The 19,368-nt window shown below is 38.2% G+C and overlaps 1 protein-coding gene across 8 annotated transcripts in view; it reads right to left on the reverse strand.

The window, feature by feature from the left end:
• Positions 1–19,368, reverse strand: part of esrrga (estrogen-related receptor gamma a) — a 120,216-nt gene that overhangs the window by 7,239 nt on the left and 93,609 nt on the right. For all 8 annotated transcript variants that reach the window (XM_037979923.1, XM_017418784.3, XM_017418781.3 and 5 more), the window contains 2 exons: positions 2,787–2,893; positions 2,536–2,698 (listed from right to left, as the gene is read on the reverse strand). In XM_037979923.1, the coding sequence (XP_037835851.1) occupies positions 2,536–2,698; positions 2,787–2,893 (270 nt within the window). The remainder of the gene's footprint in view (positions 1–2,535; positions 2,699–2,786; positions 2,894–19,368) is intronic.

Raw genomic sequence — 19,368 nt, forward strand, 5'->3', positions numbered from 1 at the left:
GGGGGGGGGGGGGGGGGATCAATAGAAAGCTCAGACTCTTAGATTTTTGGCTTGAGGTTTGCTGCTGTATGTTTTTATTGTTTATATACTTTGCAGTTTAATGATCTTTTGCTTGGTGGATAACAGTAATGACAGGACAGACAGTGAATATATTAAACAAGGTGTGTAAGTTGAATTTAGGTTCTTTTTTTTTTGCATAAAAAGCATCATAGTTGATACACATACTATGTAGTTGTTTTTTTTAAATTTCTGTTGATAATTTAGGGCACCAATTTAACTGTTCGGTATAAAGTGACTTTTCAAATGACATGTTTTTTACTCTACTTAAAATAGAAGAAAACCAATGATAAGATACACCCAAACATGATTATTTTTTTTTTGTTGGATTTAAAAAAAAGAATAAGAAGTGGTCAGGTTGAGGTTATAATGAAGTATAATGAGTATCACATTGCTTTTTTTAAGTATGGTGTTTAAGCTGATAGACATGGCTTTTGGCTGTGCTGTGACCTGCCGCACACTCACAAGAACAACAGCAGACGTTAATGAGCACAAGCACATGTGGTTGTTAAAGTGAGCATGTTGACATGAAACTCGCACACATAAACGAATGCAAACACATATCCATGCATGCATACACACAAAAACACACAAAGACACACGTGCCTTTTGTTTCCCATGGCTAGTTTAGCTTTCTTTACATGTGGGGCACGTTTGCTAACATTTCTTAAGGCTTGGCTTCATTAATACAGACGATTAGCATCCTGTGAATTAATTAGTGTCAGTGCCCTTCAAAATGCTAATGCTAGCATTCTGTTGTCTTGAAGTGCAGTTAGAGTCGGGGCAGTGATATAAAGCTCTTACTGTATTTGAATTCAGCTGTTTATATTTTATTTAGTTAAAGGAACACCAATTGAACTATTCCAGCAGAGTTTAGCAACCTGCCACTGCCATCACAATGGGTTAAACTTTACATTTACACATCTAGGTCGATCGTCAGCCCGTCAAGTTGTTCCCCAAACAGCATTTCCCTTGAGGAATTATTTTGGCATTTTTATACATAGTGTAAAAAAAGAAGATAATCAGATGATTAAAAGAAAGAATCTCAGGTATTTATTGTCAAAATCTATGCTTGAGTGGTGATGGTGGTGAACTTAATTTAGAGAAACCTGAATTTGGCAGATGGAATTCTTAGATGCATCAAACTATTTTGTGACATTTTAGAGATTAACTCATATACTCACATATTTATTTGCATTTTTGAGAATTATACGATTCATTGCTACTCTATTATTTGCTGCCTTTTTTTTCTTTCTTTTTATCTTTAAAAAGAACAAGGAAACTGCTCTTTAATTAGATCTTTCTTTAAGTCTGCTCCTGGCCCAGTAAAGAGTTATCTGAAATGTATTATATTTAAACAACACATTGCAATCATTGGGATCATGAACATTGTTGTCCAGCTGACAGAACCAGTTTCTTAATGGGAATCAGAAGAATTTGTACCTAGACAGAACTAATAACAAACATGCACACACACACACACACACACACACACACACACAGAGGCAGGAGATTGATTGTCACACAAAGCCCATGGGACAACAAGATATCAATATTTTCTGCATATGCATAACAGTATGTGCTGTGTGTGTGTGTGTGTGTGTGATAAAGTCCCTTAAAAAGAGTAACTTTTAGATATTCATATATGAGCCATGTTTGACTGTGTGGTCATGTCAATATCAGAGAAAATAAATTATTAAAATATTAGTTTTTATATTGGTGTGAGGAAGTTTTTCTTTGTTTGTTTGTGTGCTTCGATGAAGGCAAGAATGAAAAGCCCCCGCCTCCCCACTGAAAGCTGTTGCGCTGCATTCTCCTATTTAAACACATTGTATTGACAGCTTTCCCCTTGTAATTAAAGAGTACTGAAGAGCTGGCCGGCTTCCAAGACAAAGTTCAAAAGATGGGTCATGAGAGGAAGAAGGTGTGTGTGTAGTGTGTGTGAGAGGGAGTGAGTGTGTGTCAGTCAGCTGTCGATGCAGCTGGACACATCAGAGACGGGGCTCTATCGACAGATTTTGGGTTCTAATGATTTCACTTTATTTAACAGGCATCTGAAGAGACAACTATGCTAATTATAAAAGGGATTGCCACTTTGTTTGGGGGTGGAATTCAAATTGAACATGTCTGTGCGTGTTTGGGCTAAACCTCAATGCTAGCGTGCATGCATAAAATATGTGTAGGCACTGGTGACTACTAGAGTATGACAGGATAAATGTGTAAATTTACCAGTAAAAGTGAGACACTTAAGAACTCCTAGTTATAAAAGGGAAAAATATCATTATGTGTAAGTATGCATGATGCTTCACAGAAATGTTTGTGTGTGTTTGTATACACACTACTGAAATCTGTCCTCTGATGTTTCCGCCTAAATGAGCCCCATGGGACTGAAGATTCCTCGGATTAACTCTCCTCCAACAGTCGAACACCAGTGTGCACAGACACAACAACAACAGCTAGGAGGGAACAGTTTCAAACCTGAGTTAGCCAAAGCAATGGCCTTTAGAGTCACAAATTCCTCCTTCTCCAGTTTCATAGCCTTGTATTTCTTGACAAGCTGAAGGATGGCATTGTTCAGGTCCAGAAGTCCAGCTAGTTTTGACTGGTCCTCGTCCATGATGTAATCCTCAGCATACACCAGCTGAAGAGAAGCGCGGAGAGATTGGAAATTTAAATGTGCACCTGCGTGTTTAATGAGAGCAAGACGAAAGTAGGGAGGAAACACTCACCTTGTCTTCAAAAGACAGTGAGCGGTACACAACACGCAGAATTAAGATTTCCATCCATGCACTCTGCAGTAGACTCATCTGGTCTGCCAAAGACAGCGTGGAGAAACCTGCAAAGTGAAAAGATAAGCAAGATAAACATGGGTCATTTATGTTTTCATCTTTTGTTCTAATTCACAGCAGAAAGTTGGGAAGTATAACCTGTAATACTGTATGTTAAAGGTGGTCTACGAGAATCTTGCAGAAAATTTGTTTTTCTGTTTCTTTTGTGCCTGTTTATTGAGATTTTTCTGTTGTCACTTTCTGTTCCTGCAACTAACTCAAGTTTGCTGTTCCTGTTGCTGGAAGGTGCCATAAAAGGTAATCAGGTGATGTTATGTGTGTTTGCCTTTTTTGTAGTATGTGTTGAACCTATATTAACTAGCAATACTGTTTCTGATTAGAGGACACATTTGTAAAGTTAATCATTTAAAGTTAAGCTGAAATGTAAGAAGCATAATAAAATCAAGATCATCTCCTCCCTTTCTACTTCCTTCCACCCTTCCTCCAACCTTACAATCCGACTCTTTCTCCCTTTCTTCTTCCTCCTCTTCTTCCTCCTTGGCTTCCTCTCTCCCTTTCACCCAAAGCTATTCTCTGGGGGATGGCTGGCCTTATCTCCACCTGCCACAACCTCCACGGATCAATGCTGGCCATCGTTGCTGCGATGTTCAAAAACACATGCTAATTGCTCCTATTGCCTCAAAACTGCTTCTTTCTTCAGTGTCAATCTCTGTCTTTTTACTTGCCTATTTGTCTCTTTCTCCAGTAACAACCTCTGGGTTTTTATCTACTGGTGTCTGTCTGACCATTTGTTTGTCTGATTCCTCTTTCATCTTGATACATGTTGACCTGGGTGTCCTGTCTCTTTAGCTCTATAAACTTCACATTTGTCCCACCTGCGTTTGATTGTTTTCTTTCCTAATTTCAAAACCTTTGATGATTTCCTATATTAAATGTCTTAGCCTTTCACAAATCATCTGTCTTTCGCTTTCTATGTCTTTAATGGAACACCTGCCCACTCACACCTCTCCTCACAGCTGTCCTCTCCCCACACACCTGTCCATTCACACATGCCTGCATGCGTATATGTGTGTGCTTTGTGAGTTCAAGCTTCCAGAAGGAATTCAGAGACAGTGGGCCAGGTGAGCACACCTGTCAGACCTCGCTGCAGCCTCTCAGTTTGTGTGTTTGTGTGTGTCTGAGAGGAGCATCCTGCCAGGAGAAGAAGGCAGATGAGAAAAAATATCTTTCTTTAGCAACATCTGCTGCAGTGTGCCTCCTCTGGAGATGCAAGGTGTGTGAGGGTGTGTGTGATGGTGATTTTGTGTGTGTGCGCATGTCCATTAGGGGCTCCCATCTTCCTGTGTGTTGATGGGTAATGGCAGGCGTCTCATTATGTCCAGGTTGCAAGCTATTGTTGCTTGTAATGTGCTTTAAGTCACTCTGTCTAGTATTGAAATACTCAACAAACACATACTTAAAAAAAAATACACTGCAGGACAAACACACACAGACACAACCTCGTGTATGAATAGACACAAATGCATAGGAACACTCTGGAACAAGTCCAAATGTGTATGATTAATACACACAGTGCAGTGAAGGGAGCAGTATTGCTGCCAACTAGAAGTGCCTTTGTCTACCTAATGAAATCATCAGAAGGGATTAGAAGTAAATTTCTTAAGGGGGTCTTTGTACACCTACGCATGCACACACGAGGCAGATGTCTTTAGGGGGTCCTTAGTACTTCACCACTCATTTTGGGCAGAGGAAATATATGCTGGCATGGCTAAAATTAACACACATGCTCTTATTGAATCTGTTCAGCCTTGGGGTCAAGTGGAGAGAGGAGGGTTAATATCATTTAATAGTGTCACTGGTTTTAACTTCTCAATGTGTGTTTTCAGTGCTCAGCTACTGGCAGCAGATCTGAGGAATTCAATCATTTCTCACACATCCTTCTGATGGAGTCCGATACTGAAAGAACGGAGAAACTCAAGGCTCAAGAGGAGAGCACATACACACGAAAATGTGCATATACATATGAGTGTCAACTGTAATGTAGTGTTTTGGCCTGTAGGTTTAAAAATAGAAAAAGGATGACTTTTAAATCAAGCTGATTTAATTTTATTCCAAAACCTGTTGAAGCATATCAAACTTTGACGAAAATGCTCAAAGTCAGAAGAAAAACTGTTAACATCATCAAAAAAAAAGGTCTGCATGTGAAGGTTTTTTTTTATTAAGAGGGTATACGAATACTGTCATCCACAAACACCTTCCTTTCTAATTACAAGTATAGCGCACACTTATGTATTGACTCACACAAACACACTCACACGGAAAACACCAATAATTAAAACCCTGTAATTAATTTATTGAGCTGAAAGTGCAGCTTTTTTATTGAGGCACATCAATGATTTTTATCAGTATGAAGTCTATGTGTGTATGAATGTGTGTGGTGTGTGTACACAATTTGTGTAATTTTGTACACAAATATTTAATATTTTGCATCTGAACATTAAAAGGAAAAGACAACCGCACTGTCAAAGTGCTGGCTTGTCATTTCACCAGCATGCTTGTGTGCATAAATTCCCATACGTTTCCATGAATATCTGCATGTGCAACTCCTTTTGTGTATGTGTGTGTGTATGTGTGTGTGTGTGTGCATTACTCCCTCTCCCCTCCTCACCACTCTGTCTGCGCCGTTCAGCCATCCAATGCCTCTTATCTGTCTGATTAATAGGCGGCCGGCTTCAGGACAAATTAATTAACAGATAACACCATCTCTCCCTTCTTCGCTTCCACCCTTCCTCCCCTCCTTCTCATGAAGCGATCGATACAACAGAAGAAAAGAAACATCAATGGGAATTTAGTGCTGATGATGGAGAGAGAGGTATTGATGGAGAGAGAGAGCGTATAGGAAAGAACGAGATGGAGGAGAGAAGAAAGTAAAAAGGGGGAGAGGTGGTGGAAGGAGAGGTGATGATGGAGATGGGAGGGGTGGAGACCTTTCTTTCATACCTGTGATTTCACTTGACAAAAGAAGGTTCCTTATTTGGCTCTAATTACATTTCCTTTCTGCCCATTGTTGATAAGGCATCTCATACTGAGTGAGGAAGGGCGAGTCTGTTGTGAAACTGTTGTAGCATTTGTGCGCCGCTGTGCTGGCTTAGCTGTACGTGCAGCAATCTATGATTAAAATTAAAGTCAAATATTTGCTAGAAAACATTTTTAAAAAGTTCAAAGGAAAATAAATATTGAAACAGGCTTACACACTGGAAACTTTGCTTGTTTTTGGTATTTCAGAATGTTATTCTGTGTTAGAGGGATAAACTACTCGGACGTTGTTTTTTTTGTAAAATAAAGTTATTCGTCAGAATATATTAGATACAAAGTAGGAGCGAAAGAAACTGAAATCATTTGTCAAATTAAATTAGAAATTCGGACTTCCCAACTTTACATTGGTGGTCAGTCAGTCAGGTGTGTGGAATAAATTATGTAATCCTCATTTACGTTCGCTGTCCCTCCTATCTAAGACTAAGAATCTTACATATTATTATTGCTGGATTTTAGACATTGTTTCATGTATAACATATCCAGACAGTTCTACAGCTCTTTTAGTCAAACAAAATGATTTTTGGATCAACTAGAAGATGAGTAAATACTGAGAAAAAGTTTCCAAGACAATTTTTTTTCAACAGGTCACATTATTTGTGTTGAAATAAAAAGTTTTTGAACAATTATGATACTTGATTTATTTCTGTACTTACTACAAATGGTCTTTTTTCCATTAGAAATTTAGGGCAGCCCTTTCAGTCATATTTTCAGTGAAAACAACAAGTTAGATTTTACAAAATATTTCAGTTGAGGTCAACTGAGTGAAACTATTTGGTTGTATGTATTTTATGCTTAAGTTTGGACGTTCCATGGTACCTATAAAAGCAGCTGGAGAAATCGTGCGTATATGTTGGTTTACCTGTGTGCATGTGCCAAGAATTGTCTAACAGAAAGAGGCTATAGTGCAGCCATGCACACTTAACCTCTGCTGCTTGCTCTTGTGCGCTCTTTTTCTTCTCTTTTTCACTTTTCTCTATCAGATACCCCCAAATAAACAAACACACACACACACGGAAACACACGTCGATTCCCCAGCCACCCTGCGGCCTGTTTGTCTGCCAAATGAGTCTTGACTGCACGTTTACACCCGAGACCGCACAACAGTCTGGCTCAGACACACACACACACATCTACAGGATAGCCCTCTCTCACGCTCCAGTTGCTTCACAGATGCACACAAACACACATATCTAGAAGCCCTATATTTGTTTTTTTGTGGTTAAAGGGCAAATGGGAACCAGTGAGAAGCGATTGATGCTTATGAGTATTTGTGTATGTGTGTGTGTGTGCTCTGCTTCTGTGCATTTGTGAAGGCATTTGCACATTCTTGTGTACTTGTGTGTGTGTTTGATTTTGACTTAGCACATGGGCAATAACTGTTGCATCAAAGAAGACATTCTGCGTGTTTGTGTGTGTTTGATCATCGTGACAGGTGTGAAAACCAGTTGTGATGGTAATCTGGTCACACTTATTAACACACAACTACTCTTTGCATTCAGTAACTCAACAGGCAGATTTATGGGTGGTTTAATAAACTTCTCTTTTTTCACAAGCAGACAATGCAAACAAGAACAGTATGTTTCTTTCTAAATGCACCCATACAGGTGTAATTAGATGAACATAAAATAATCACTAAATTTAACTATTTTCTATCATTTTTGGAAATTTTTGAAACAACCTTTTTTAAGCACATTGTACTAAGAAGGTGACACTGAGAATAACTGCAGTAAGATACAGAAACCGGTACGTTTTATGATATGTGTGCACATGGTCAGTGGGCTGCAAGCAGAGAAGCAGGTCAGATCAGTGCTAGTGGGCTCAATCTGATTTGAATGAGCAAACTACTGACTTAATCCCAGAGTGACACTGCCGTTGAGATAAAATAGGCCAACATCCTAGAGGCAAGCTTCGTGTTACACGTATGACTGAAATATGAAACCTTCAAAACTTCACCATAACAAAATTATTCATCTTTTCTAAATTAGAAGTCTGAGAATGGTTGTAGTTACCTGTGATCATTATTAGAGTAAAAGTATTTGTTGTTTTTTATTGTTAATGAATTTGTGACAATCACAAAAATACAATCACTTGAAAGCATGCATAAATAAAGATCTCACACAATATGTTAGGGCTTAGACTATGTCTTGGGGATGAGTCTCAGCTTCACACACATCAAATTTTCGGAAACTTTCATTAAAATCTGTCTGGTAAATCATGGGATATTTTGCCAATAAACATACAGAACTGTCAACACACAGGTAGTTATATGATCACCCATCTTTCATGGTGACGGGCAAAATTTACGTGCAGAACTCCCCAAACAGACTTGATTTAGGCACGGTCACTGTCAAACAGCATCTTTTTATGCTACTAGTCACATTGTACTTGATCTTTCTTGTTCCTGTCCACAGGACACATTTAAGTAAAAACTTCTCAGTTTGTCTAAACAATGAGACAGCAGCGATTCACACTCTTCTCAAAAGTTATATGCCTTGAGCTTATAAGAATCTCAGTTGCTGTAAGCCTTGTCATAGAAATATTACACACTATAGTAAAACTACAAACACAACAAGAAGATTCAGGGGTTTGACGGGTGTATCATGTAACAACATGGCCTGAAGTTCATCACTCCCAAACAAGTGTGATGTGTTACCACTGCACACAAGCCAACACCCAACAATGCTATGACAGTGTGATAAACTATGTAACACTTCTAGCACATACATGTTGATCATTAAATTTATCAAAAGTAAGAGAAGCTCACTAAGACTGCCATTATTCGGTTATACAAAGTGAAGCTATTTATTTAAAAGTCATCTTAATGAAGGAAATGAAAATACTGATGGTATTTCTTTTTTTTTTTTTGATTGTCTAGTTTCTTATTGTTTATCAGAGGAAAACAGTGTTTTTTTCTATGTTCAGTGAGTTCACGTCTTGTGTTCTGCAGGGGACAGATTTAAGTCAACTGGCCCACTGAGATAGAGATTGCATGAGGACACGTGAAGTTTCCAACAGTTACCAGCGCATCGTCGCCCTGCGTATGTGTGTGTGTGGTATGTATGCACGCTCTATGTGGCTCCCATGCTCTCACTTATTGGACTTTGTGTTTGTGTTTAAATGTGCACAAATTGTTTCCTGCTGTTCAACACAAGCGCTCTCTTGTGGTGCTTTGTGAAGCATGTGTTTGTGTGTGTGTGGATGTGTGCGTACACATCTCAAACTGTTCTGTACCATACGGCCAGACGATGGCCAAAATGAACATGGACCCCCTGTGATGGCTTTGGCCAGGCAGAAACAACACACAAAGATAGAAAACACACTGGAAGCGAACAGACCAATACTCTCTCTCTCTTTCTCATTTACACACACACACACGCACACACATCCACCAGTTGACCCAATTACACAGAGATGCGCAACGAGATGGAAACAAATCTACCCAGAGAACCAGTTAATTTAAAACAGCTTAAAAGCACACACACACACCAGACACCTACTCTCTTAGACACACACAAACATATTTAGTGTAGCCTTTTAAATGATACACCTTATGCTTGGAGTTGACACTACAACTCCAAGCAAGGAGTTGTATGTAAACATGCCCACATGGCACCTTTTGTGTGTAAAATATGTGTGTAAGAAATAGAATTTGGTCCAGTTCCAATCTCAATTTCCAACTGTAAGTGTTACCACACACAAATGCAAACATAGTGATGGGAATAATTATTACTGCTTAATGAAGTTTAAGTTATGAACTGTACCCAAGGGTTCTGTTTATAATTTTAGCAACATGGTAAAGTTAACTTCTACAATTCTGTAAAAATCTATTCCAATAATTGCTGTAGGCAGGGAACAGCCCAGTGGTTGGCAGTTGGTCAAAACCAGTAAATTTTTAGTTGAAGACAAACATGACACATCCTGGGTTGGTTTTTGGTCCAATTCTTGATGTTATATTGATGTTTTCATAGGCTAAGATTAAGAACTGCTGTGTATGCGGGTGGTTCTTACAGACTGTTTCTTTTTGTAATGCCAATTTCCTGTGCTGTTCGCGCATATTTACCTCAGGTAGTTCAATATGCTACAGCTACTTAAAACACTTACATTATCCAATGTTAAACAATTAAATCAATCGCATAGTACCTATGAGCTAAAACAAACCCAATGGGAATTTTTAACAACCACAACTGACCAATGGTTTATACATTATCCAAAAAGTTAAAAACCCTTTGTTCACCTAAAACTGACATTAAAAAGCTGGTTTCATCTGAAATCCAATCTATTTTGCAAATAGACATAACTTTAGTTTAAGACATGTGCAACTTACGACATCAAAACTAGATCATAGGCCATTATGAGTCCAGCACGCAAGACTAGTGAATCTTCTAGTGCATGAATACCAACAATGAAACCTACTGCAAAGGAGGAGACATAATGTGTTTAGACAAAAACATAACAATAATATAAACTTAATATTGGGCTTGCATGAAATCATAGAATCTTACTGAAGACTCATTAAGTTTTGTTCCATTTTGTTAATAGTTCATGTTAATTATTGAAAAAAACCTCCACTGAATTGCCTCTGAGCTTTAACTCTAGGTTATCTAAAAATGAGCTGGACAGACAATAAACTAAAGAAAGATGCACAACAATCTGGCTCCGATACACATTACTTGATGAACCATTTATTACTTTTACTTTAGAGATGTTACACAATTACATGCCTGTTCATCCTCTCTAAGATTGCCGGTTAAAATTTTTTCTTTTTTTTTTCTTTCGTTCCCCTTCCCCCCTTGTGCTCTCTCTCCACCAAACCCCCTTTTTTCTCTGTGCGGCCTGGGGGAGAGCAGAGCAGTCATAGGGTTGCGGTAGCCTCTAATCAGTGTGAACAGCCAGCTAATTACCAAACCCTCAGCCCTGGCTGACTGTTAATTGCATACATTAGACACCATCAGCAGCTCTGCAAGATTAACACTTAAAATCTTCCCATTGCTGTAGTAGAGATGAGTGCTCTGTGACTGTGTGTGTGTTTGTGTGTGTGTAACAGACAGAGAGACAGAAGAGAAGAGGAATGGTGTGTGTGTGTGCTGACTCTGTGGTTGTGAGTGCTAATATTTAACACTTAATTAGACCCAAAATGAAATTGCCTCAACAGCGAGCTGGTTGTCTAGTGCTATAGCTGTTGCCGTAGTGGGGTTGCATGGGTGGGGGCAGCTGGTCGTTGAGGTCGTCGAGGGCAACCCCAAGTCTCCGTGGAGACGACAGATGGAGTGACATTAAGAGCATTGCAGTGGAGCCATTTCAAATAATAAAATATCAATATTTACATTTTAATTACCCACTTTCAGCTCCATGAAGGCAGAGTCAAGGAGCGTGTAGAGGTGTGTGTGTGTGTGTGTGTGCGTGTCTGTGCACTACAAGCTCTACTGGGGCCAAGTCATGAGTACTGTTCAAATGATAACCTTCAGTTCTGCTTAATATTTTATGTTATAAAAAAAGGAAAGAAAAAACACTATGCAGAGGATCACATTTCATTTTCAACACTTCTTATATCTTTTTTTCCACCATTTTCTCTTTAACTAAACCCATCCATTTTTCTCTTACTTTCTACCTTTGCATCCAGCCCTTTTCTCCATCAATATAATGCTGACGAAGGCAGGAATGACCACACTTTAAGAGTGTGAATGTGTGTGTGTCTGTGTGTGCACAAATCTGTCAAAGGAAATAACTGTATGTACACACATCTGAACGGCTAAAAGAGAAACTCTCCCTGTCACTCTCTGACACACACACATGACATAGACGTAATACTATTGACCAACATGAATGGTGAGGAAAAAAATTATTTACATGTTAAAATTGAAATGAGAGTGACAGAAGTGTTAAATAATATTTGGCCTATCCATGAATTCATCATCACTGTTCTTTTTTAATGGTGAAATTATGCTGTCAAAGAGTTAAATTTATTAAAACGAAATTTAAAAGAATAAAAACATATTGCTCAAAAAGATTTTGCAAGGCAATCTGTTGATTCTAGTTTTAAAACAAAACCCAGTGGCCCTTGTCCAAGCTTGGTGTCAGTATGTGAGATTATGAAGTTGTCTGATTCTATCTGCTTAATCTTCCATAGCTTCCATAGAGAAAGAACCACAGAACCTCCACAGGGATTAATTTACAATTCACAGATTAGAGATATAGTCTCCAATATCATTGAGGGCAGGCAGAGACGCGGTGGGCTCAGCCACTGGTAGGATGCAGAAAGAAAGAACAGAGAGAATGAAAAACATAACCAGAAGGAAAGGGCGGCAAAGATAAAAAACGAACGCACACAGAGCCTTCGCTCCTGAAGCACCATGTCTTAATGTCATAGCTTGAAGACAAGAACATTAGACCTCATTCCAACTCCTCATCTGGGCCTGAAAAAGCCTGGGCTGAAAATCTTAATTAATTGTCCAATAGTGCTGCAGGGTCATTATGCATTGCAATAAAGAAGCGTGTAATTATGAGATTTAACAGCCATTACCAAGGCCAGGAACTCATATGTCATCATCAGCAACCAAGCCAATGGTTTGCTTCAGCTATTTGTGTGGCTTGATGGACAGAACATACACACACACAATACACATGCACACATACACATAATACAAAATGGTTATGTTGTTGTTAGATATATATAAAAAAGTGTCTACCAGCAAACAAACAGTTAATAGTATGTTAAAATGTAAACTAACAAATTAAAAAAATGCTCAAAAATCAAATTAATGGGCAAGCACACACACGCAGAGAGTCACTTGCACACAAGCCCATCAGTCTGACCCAGACAATAAGGCAGCCAGCTGTGATAGCAGCCTGCAGATGAAACATCCCATCAACATTAAATAGACACAAAAATACACATATTATTACTGCTGTGTGTGTGTTTGTGTGTGCATTTAGATGCAGTGTAAAGCACAGAGACCACAGGCTCATACTCTTTCCCCATGATGCAGGAGGAAAGGGACAAATTCTTGTAGCAATGTGTGCAAAATCAAGCACAATCTATATCAGATCAGATTCAGATCATTAAAAAAAACATTTAAAATTACATTGATTTTACATCTCATTGAAATATTCATAGCCAAACATTAAAAAACAGTAAACTGTTTTGTTCTTTTTGTACTTTTGGAGATTTTCTATATGTAAATATGTTGCATGCACTGACTTTTCGCAGATGGTGATCATCGAATTTCAGCCCTACTTTCCTACCTGCTTATTTCTGATGGAAAGGATGAATCTTCAAGTGCGTTATTCAAGATGGATAAACATAGAGAAAGATGCAGGAGAAATAAGCAGAGGATAGGAAAAGTGAAAAAAAAGAACACAAAGAACACTAGAAAGAAGAAGCAAGAGAAGGGGAGCAAAATAAAACAGATCAAGGAATACCACGCAGGACAGATATGGGCAAACAGAGAAATGGAGAGGGATGAGGCAGAGAAAGAATAACCATCGCATGGCCGTCTGTGAACTTTGCATGAACCGACAGAAAATAATGCGAGGCCATGACAAGCATGTCCCTCCTTCCACTAGATTTGCAGTATTGATACCATAGGTGTGTGATGTAAGTGTGTGTGGGGAGGTGGAGGTGGATGAATCTCTCCATGAGCTGTTGGTGAGTGTTTTGGTGTGTGTGCGCTCCAACAGATAGAATGGGATGATGATGATTTGAAATGGAGTTTGGCCTGTGTGTAATTATGATCATCTATCTTTATGCCCCGCCAGCATATCATATCACATCATATCATTTCTCTCTCTCTATAAGACAGTTACACAACCACACACACACAGAAACACACACACACACACAAAAGCAAATTGAAAGTAGTAAAAGCGGACTGTTTGCTAGTAATGACTTAGATGATGATGGGCTCAGATGGTGCTCTGATTTATTTGTTACTGCTTGTCTGAATTCATGTAAAACTTTGTGTTTCTGTGTGTGTGAGCACATTTACTGAGCTTCTTTTTATTTTTAATTTAATGTGTACTTTTTGAAGTGTATTTTAGGATGTATGTGTTTGTGTAGACTGGCCATCGTGTAAGCAGGCTTTCTCGTGTTGTGCGTGTGTGTGACAAATAATATCTGCTGCAGATTAGTCTGTGTTCTCAGAGTACAGGCTGTGTCTCTCAGGCTGAAAGACAAATGAATCTGATTTGCGAATTTAATCAAACTAATAAGAAAAACATCAATGGGCTGGTGAGTGTAAATCTTCAATATTTGTGTTTTTTTTTTTCTTCTTTTTTTAATTTAACAAATATTTTCTGGAATCAAAATCATAAAAAGCCTTAAATGAGAAGTTGCATTTGCGGTTATAAGTAAATTTTAGAATAAGGTCCAAATTTATTTAATGTATGTTTGTGGACTTCTGTTTTTTAATACGTATATTGAAGTACATGTTTTTGCAGTGACTGTAACACATGGTTGAGGACTTGATGTAAAGTGTTTATATGTAAACACGTTAAAGAGATTAAGTGTGTGATATCACCAAGATGCCACCTGACTGATGCTGTTACCTGATCTTGTTACCTCAAGCTGTTGAGCATCATGTGATCATCATCATAGAAAACTGTCAACATGTAAGTGGCAGAAAAAAATCACCAAAGCCAATTATTTTTTAAATGTGGGAAAATTTGTAAATTCTTGTTTAAAATGCATCAGTAAACATGTTCACTTTATGACTGACTGATGCTCTCAGCATTTAATATTTAAAAAAAAAAAAAAAAAAAAGCTAATCAAATGGATAAAAACAGGAACAAAAGTCTCCCCTGCTCTGTTCTCTCACAATATGCTTCCACCTCTCTTGGGCTTAATCCAATAAAGAAAGCCCAACTTAATCCAAACATTAAGATCAGATATCAAATATTCTTTTCCTAATTTGATTCATCAATATTTGTTTTCATCTGCAAACAGGGATCTGTTTGTTTGTATGGGCTGCAGGAAGAAATCATAGAAGTGCAATGGAAAATAAGATATCTCTTTTGCATGAATGTAGACAATAAAACAGACAAACACACTCACTCACACATAAGCAAACAGACACATATTAAATGTAGGCCTCAGCCTCTAAATGCATTATGGAGCTCAATATGAGCAGAAATGGAAATCAAACACGCCAGACAGTGCCGCAGGAAAATCAACAGAGACGTAAAACACACACTTGAAGACACACAAGAGAGAGACAGGAACAACAAAACTGACCGAGGCTGTTAGCTAAATCAGATAAAAACTAAATTCAAATCAGGTTCCAATAAATGCAGATGTATTTGGACATTATTACAATGGGAAAGGCCGAGTCAATACTATCACATCAAAGTAAGATTCACTCACTCAAACCATTGAATTGTTAAAGTAGTTTCAACCTATTCTGATTAAATGCTGATTTTAATCAGTTTTACTTCAAACTAAAAATCATAAACTGTGGGTATTAATGTGCATCAACATCCATGCTAATGTTTTGGCCACTGTCATACAACTTTGTTTCTGTGAGAACACACTCAGATTTGTGTGTGCAGTGTTTTTGTGCAAAGAAGGCACCCAGCATGCTGTCACTGTCAAGGTGAGCTAGCCTTTTGTCGACAGATTGGGGGCAAACGTGTGTGTGTGTGTGTGTCAGTGTGAATCTAGGTACACACATATTTAAATGTGTGTAGGCTTTTATGACATTTTATTACACTGGGTAATAGCTTTTAGCGGTAGAAACAATAAAAAATGAACTAGGAAAAGCAAGGCAATGAAGGAGGGAAAAATAAAAAAAAAATAGTTTGGTTTCAGAAGTTTGATTCTAATAGTGCTAACTGATTTACTAGATGGCAGAGGAAAAAGTCTATTTTTGTTTCTTTCTGTTTTTCTATGTGAGTTGTAATCATTCTGGTTTAAAAGTATGAGCCAAGAAACCTCTTTACTGATTGGTGACATCACCAGACTTCATGAGAAGGACTGTGCAGTGACATCATCACAAGTCAGAGATTTTACATTTATCCTTTGCTGCCTTAACACACACAGACCCAAACAAAACACACAAACACAATGCTGTTCTGCATCTAATGCAGCTCATTGTGTGTTATAATGTGTGTCAGTGTTGATTAAGAGGGCTGCACTGTCAAAGTCAAGGATGTGTGTGTGTGTTTACGTGTAGAAGTCACCCTTGGTTGGTGAGATTCAACATTTGATTTGGTGAAAAGAGTAGGACACTTCTATTAATCAGTATTTGCTGAGTACTGGCTGCCTTTCTGGCTGATTGACTGACTATGTAGTTTACTTGACTGACTGGCTGGTTATCTAACCGCCTGACTGGCAGCGTGAATGGCTAACTGCTTGACTGCTTATCTAAATCTCTAACTGAAAACCATTTATAACATGTCTAAAAGAGAGGGAACACAGCAGAAAAACCAGCAGGGAGAAGAGGTTAAAGAAGGCCTTTCCCACTCTGTGACAGTATTCAGGATGGAGGAATATTGCAATCACTCTTTTAAAATATACATCTGAGCATCGAGTCAATAAACCTGATTCTTGTTTCTGCAGAAACACACAAGCAGATGTAAGCAGAAGGAGAGAGAAAGTAATGACTGGCTGGGAGGATGAGAATAGGGGAGCATGGTAAGGGATGGGGGTTGGGAGTTGAGGTTGACTCGATAATGAAGAGGTTAAGAATACCATGGAGCAATAGAAAGTGAGAGGTCATGTTAGAAAGAGGAGAGGGTATGTAACCATTAGGTCAAAACAGTGTGGTCTAAAAGGCTCTTTGGGGAGCATTCAGGTTATATGGTGGTGCTGTATTTAACCACTTGGTATTATTCATCTAAAATTTTTGTTACTTCTTTTCAGTCAAGCTTGTATGCATTGCCTAATTCCTGAACTATATCATATTAGTATTTTGGATCTCAGGATTTGTAATACAGAAAAGTGTGAAAATGTACCGATTTATGTTAAAATTAAAGTCACAGTTGTTGTCTTACAAAAGTGATCCAATGATAGCTTGAATTGTTTAGAATACAATATGGCAAGGTATCAGCAAAAAAAAAGAAAAGGAAATGTTGAATGTTAAAGTTGTGGTGTCTGGACTTCTTGACGTCTCTTATGTTGCAATGGAATATTGTTGCAGCTTTGAATAAAGGGCTAAGGGGTAGAGGTAGGGCTACGGAATAGGATTTAGCCTTATCCCCAACCAAGTAATTAAAGCAACGAGAAGAAAAATACTGTCCTGAGTTGGACCCACTACAAACAAGAATGTCAGAGTTCAAACCAAATCTGTTAGAAAAAGATCAATTTCACAAACATTTTGTATCCAAGACCTGGGAAGGAAGGCCACTTTCACCAATCCAGCCTACAAATGCTGTTTTGTTATTTGATTAATAAGAAGATCATCACACCTGTACACCAATTATATAATGTATTTCAAACATCTCATGGGTTTTGTTTACCCTACTTAATACTAAGCTAAGATTATTTTCTTTGGTGGCAAACCTGTAGAGACATAAAACTCTACATCATAACCATAATATATCAAAATTATATAAATAATTTATTGTTGGAAAATGACTCTGGACAATCTAGCTTAAACTAAAGCACTTAAGCTTGAGCTTTATGCCATAATATACAATTGGGTTGAAAAATGAAGCAGAAATAAATTTTGGAGGTAATAAGGTAATAGCTAAGGTACATATTAAAGATGGTGGAGTTCCTTCCTCACCTGTTATCCTATCACCATCACTACCTCCACCATCCAAACCCTATACTCCCATATCTGCACAGAGACTGATTAAATGACTGGACCGGCGGCAACACCCCGCCACCTCCCATCCCCCATTTTTTACAACTCAATCATGCTGCATTACAGTCGACACATAGACTGCTTATCCCGAGTGTCAAAATTGAAAGGGGAAAGAAGGACAGAAAAGGAAAAAGGCTGTTAGAAGAGAAAGCGCAAGTAAGAGGAGATAGGGAAGCAAAAGAATAGGGGGTGGCCCAAGAGCAATTTCTTTCTTGAATAAGAAAGAAAATGGGAGGGGGGTTGTAAAAAATGCACTAATGGCAAGGCCCCTGGTTCTTGTAAAAAAAAAAAAAAAAAAAAGACTGTTATAGGTTCTGGCTCTTATTCGTTGATTCTTTTATTTGTTCATTCCTTGGTCTTTCGTCAAGTCAAGTGCTCACCCTGTCTGTCTTTTTCCATTGTGTCCAACAGTCTAGATAAGAGCTGCTAGTATGACTGACTGGTAGTCATTTAGTTATTATGGAGGGGAAGAGGAGAAAGAGAGAGCAAGAGAAGAGAAAAGAGGATGAAAAGACTAATTCTACTGACAGATAAATGGCTCATTTTGAATGGCCTTTCATTTTTTTATTCACTCTCTTATTCTCCTCTGTTCAAATATTTGCTGTTCTCCTCCTCCTCTTCTCACCTGACTGCACTTCGTCCCTTACTCACTCACACACGCACACACACAAACACACACATGCTTCACAGTGACACGCAGCCTAATATGCATCTAGAGTTGTCTCTTTGAGAGCTATTAAAATGAGATCTTCTCTTCACTAATCCATATTATTGGATGGTAAGGCCTTTCATGCCCTTTGAATAATAACTTCTGGTATTTCCACATAACCACAGTTTCCAGAGTGTGACGGCTTACTCTTCATAAACCGTGTATTGTGTGTGAACAGGTAAGTGCATGGGGGCTTCTACCACTGTTTGGATTATCAAAAGGCTCATCTGTGCTTATGTATTTGCAAGCATTTATTTCACACCAGTGTGTGTGTCTGAAATGCATATGTACAGTGCAGTGCAAAGAGTTTGATTCATCCCTCATTTTTTCTTTATATTTTGTCTCCAGTGAGCCAGAATTTCCTGGAATTGTTAAAAGTGGTGGTCATCAATATTTCTCTGAACTTTCTGAAAGTCTGTTAAAGATTTTTGGGTAGTTTAACTGCTTTTTCACAAATTTTCAGAATGGTGCCTGGCCATTTTAAGAAGAATGTTGTCTTTTATGTTTGTTAAGCCACCTAAATCAAATTAATTCAGTTAGAAGAAAGGCTCTTGAACTCAAGGGAGGAATCTGTTGTCTCAACCCACATATGATGACTTAGGAAAGAATCAGTAATAAACTGGATTTTTATGCACTTTGTTACCAGCAGATGTCATGAAGACAGAATTAGTTTCTAATTCTTTAGTCGAATATTTGATAAATACTTAACAGTTTACATAACAATTTGACAAATTAAAAATGAAATTGCATCAACAAAGTGATTCCCAAAGAGCTATCAGCTGAAAACTGTCATCTTCCTTCAGTAAGTGATTGACTGAAGGTCCTACGTCAGGTCTTTGTTGGACTTTTTTCTGTTTATGAAAAGCATGACTTTCTGACAGTGTCTATCTGTTGCAGTTAGTTTAGTAGGCCTGAC

Source organism: Kryptolebias marmoratus, linkage group LG15, assembly GCF_001649575.2.
Source record: "Kryptolebias marmoratus isolate JLee-2015 linkage group LG15, ASM164957v2, whole genome shotgun sequence".
NCBI lineage: Eukaryota > Metazoa > Chordata > Actinopteri > Cyprinodontiformes > Rivulidae > Kryptolebias > Kryptolebias marmoratus.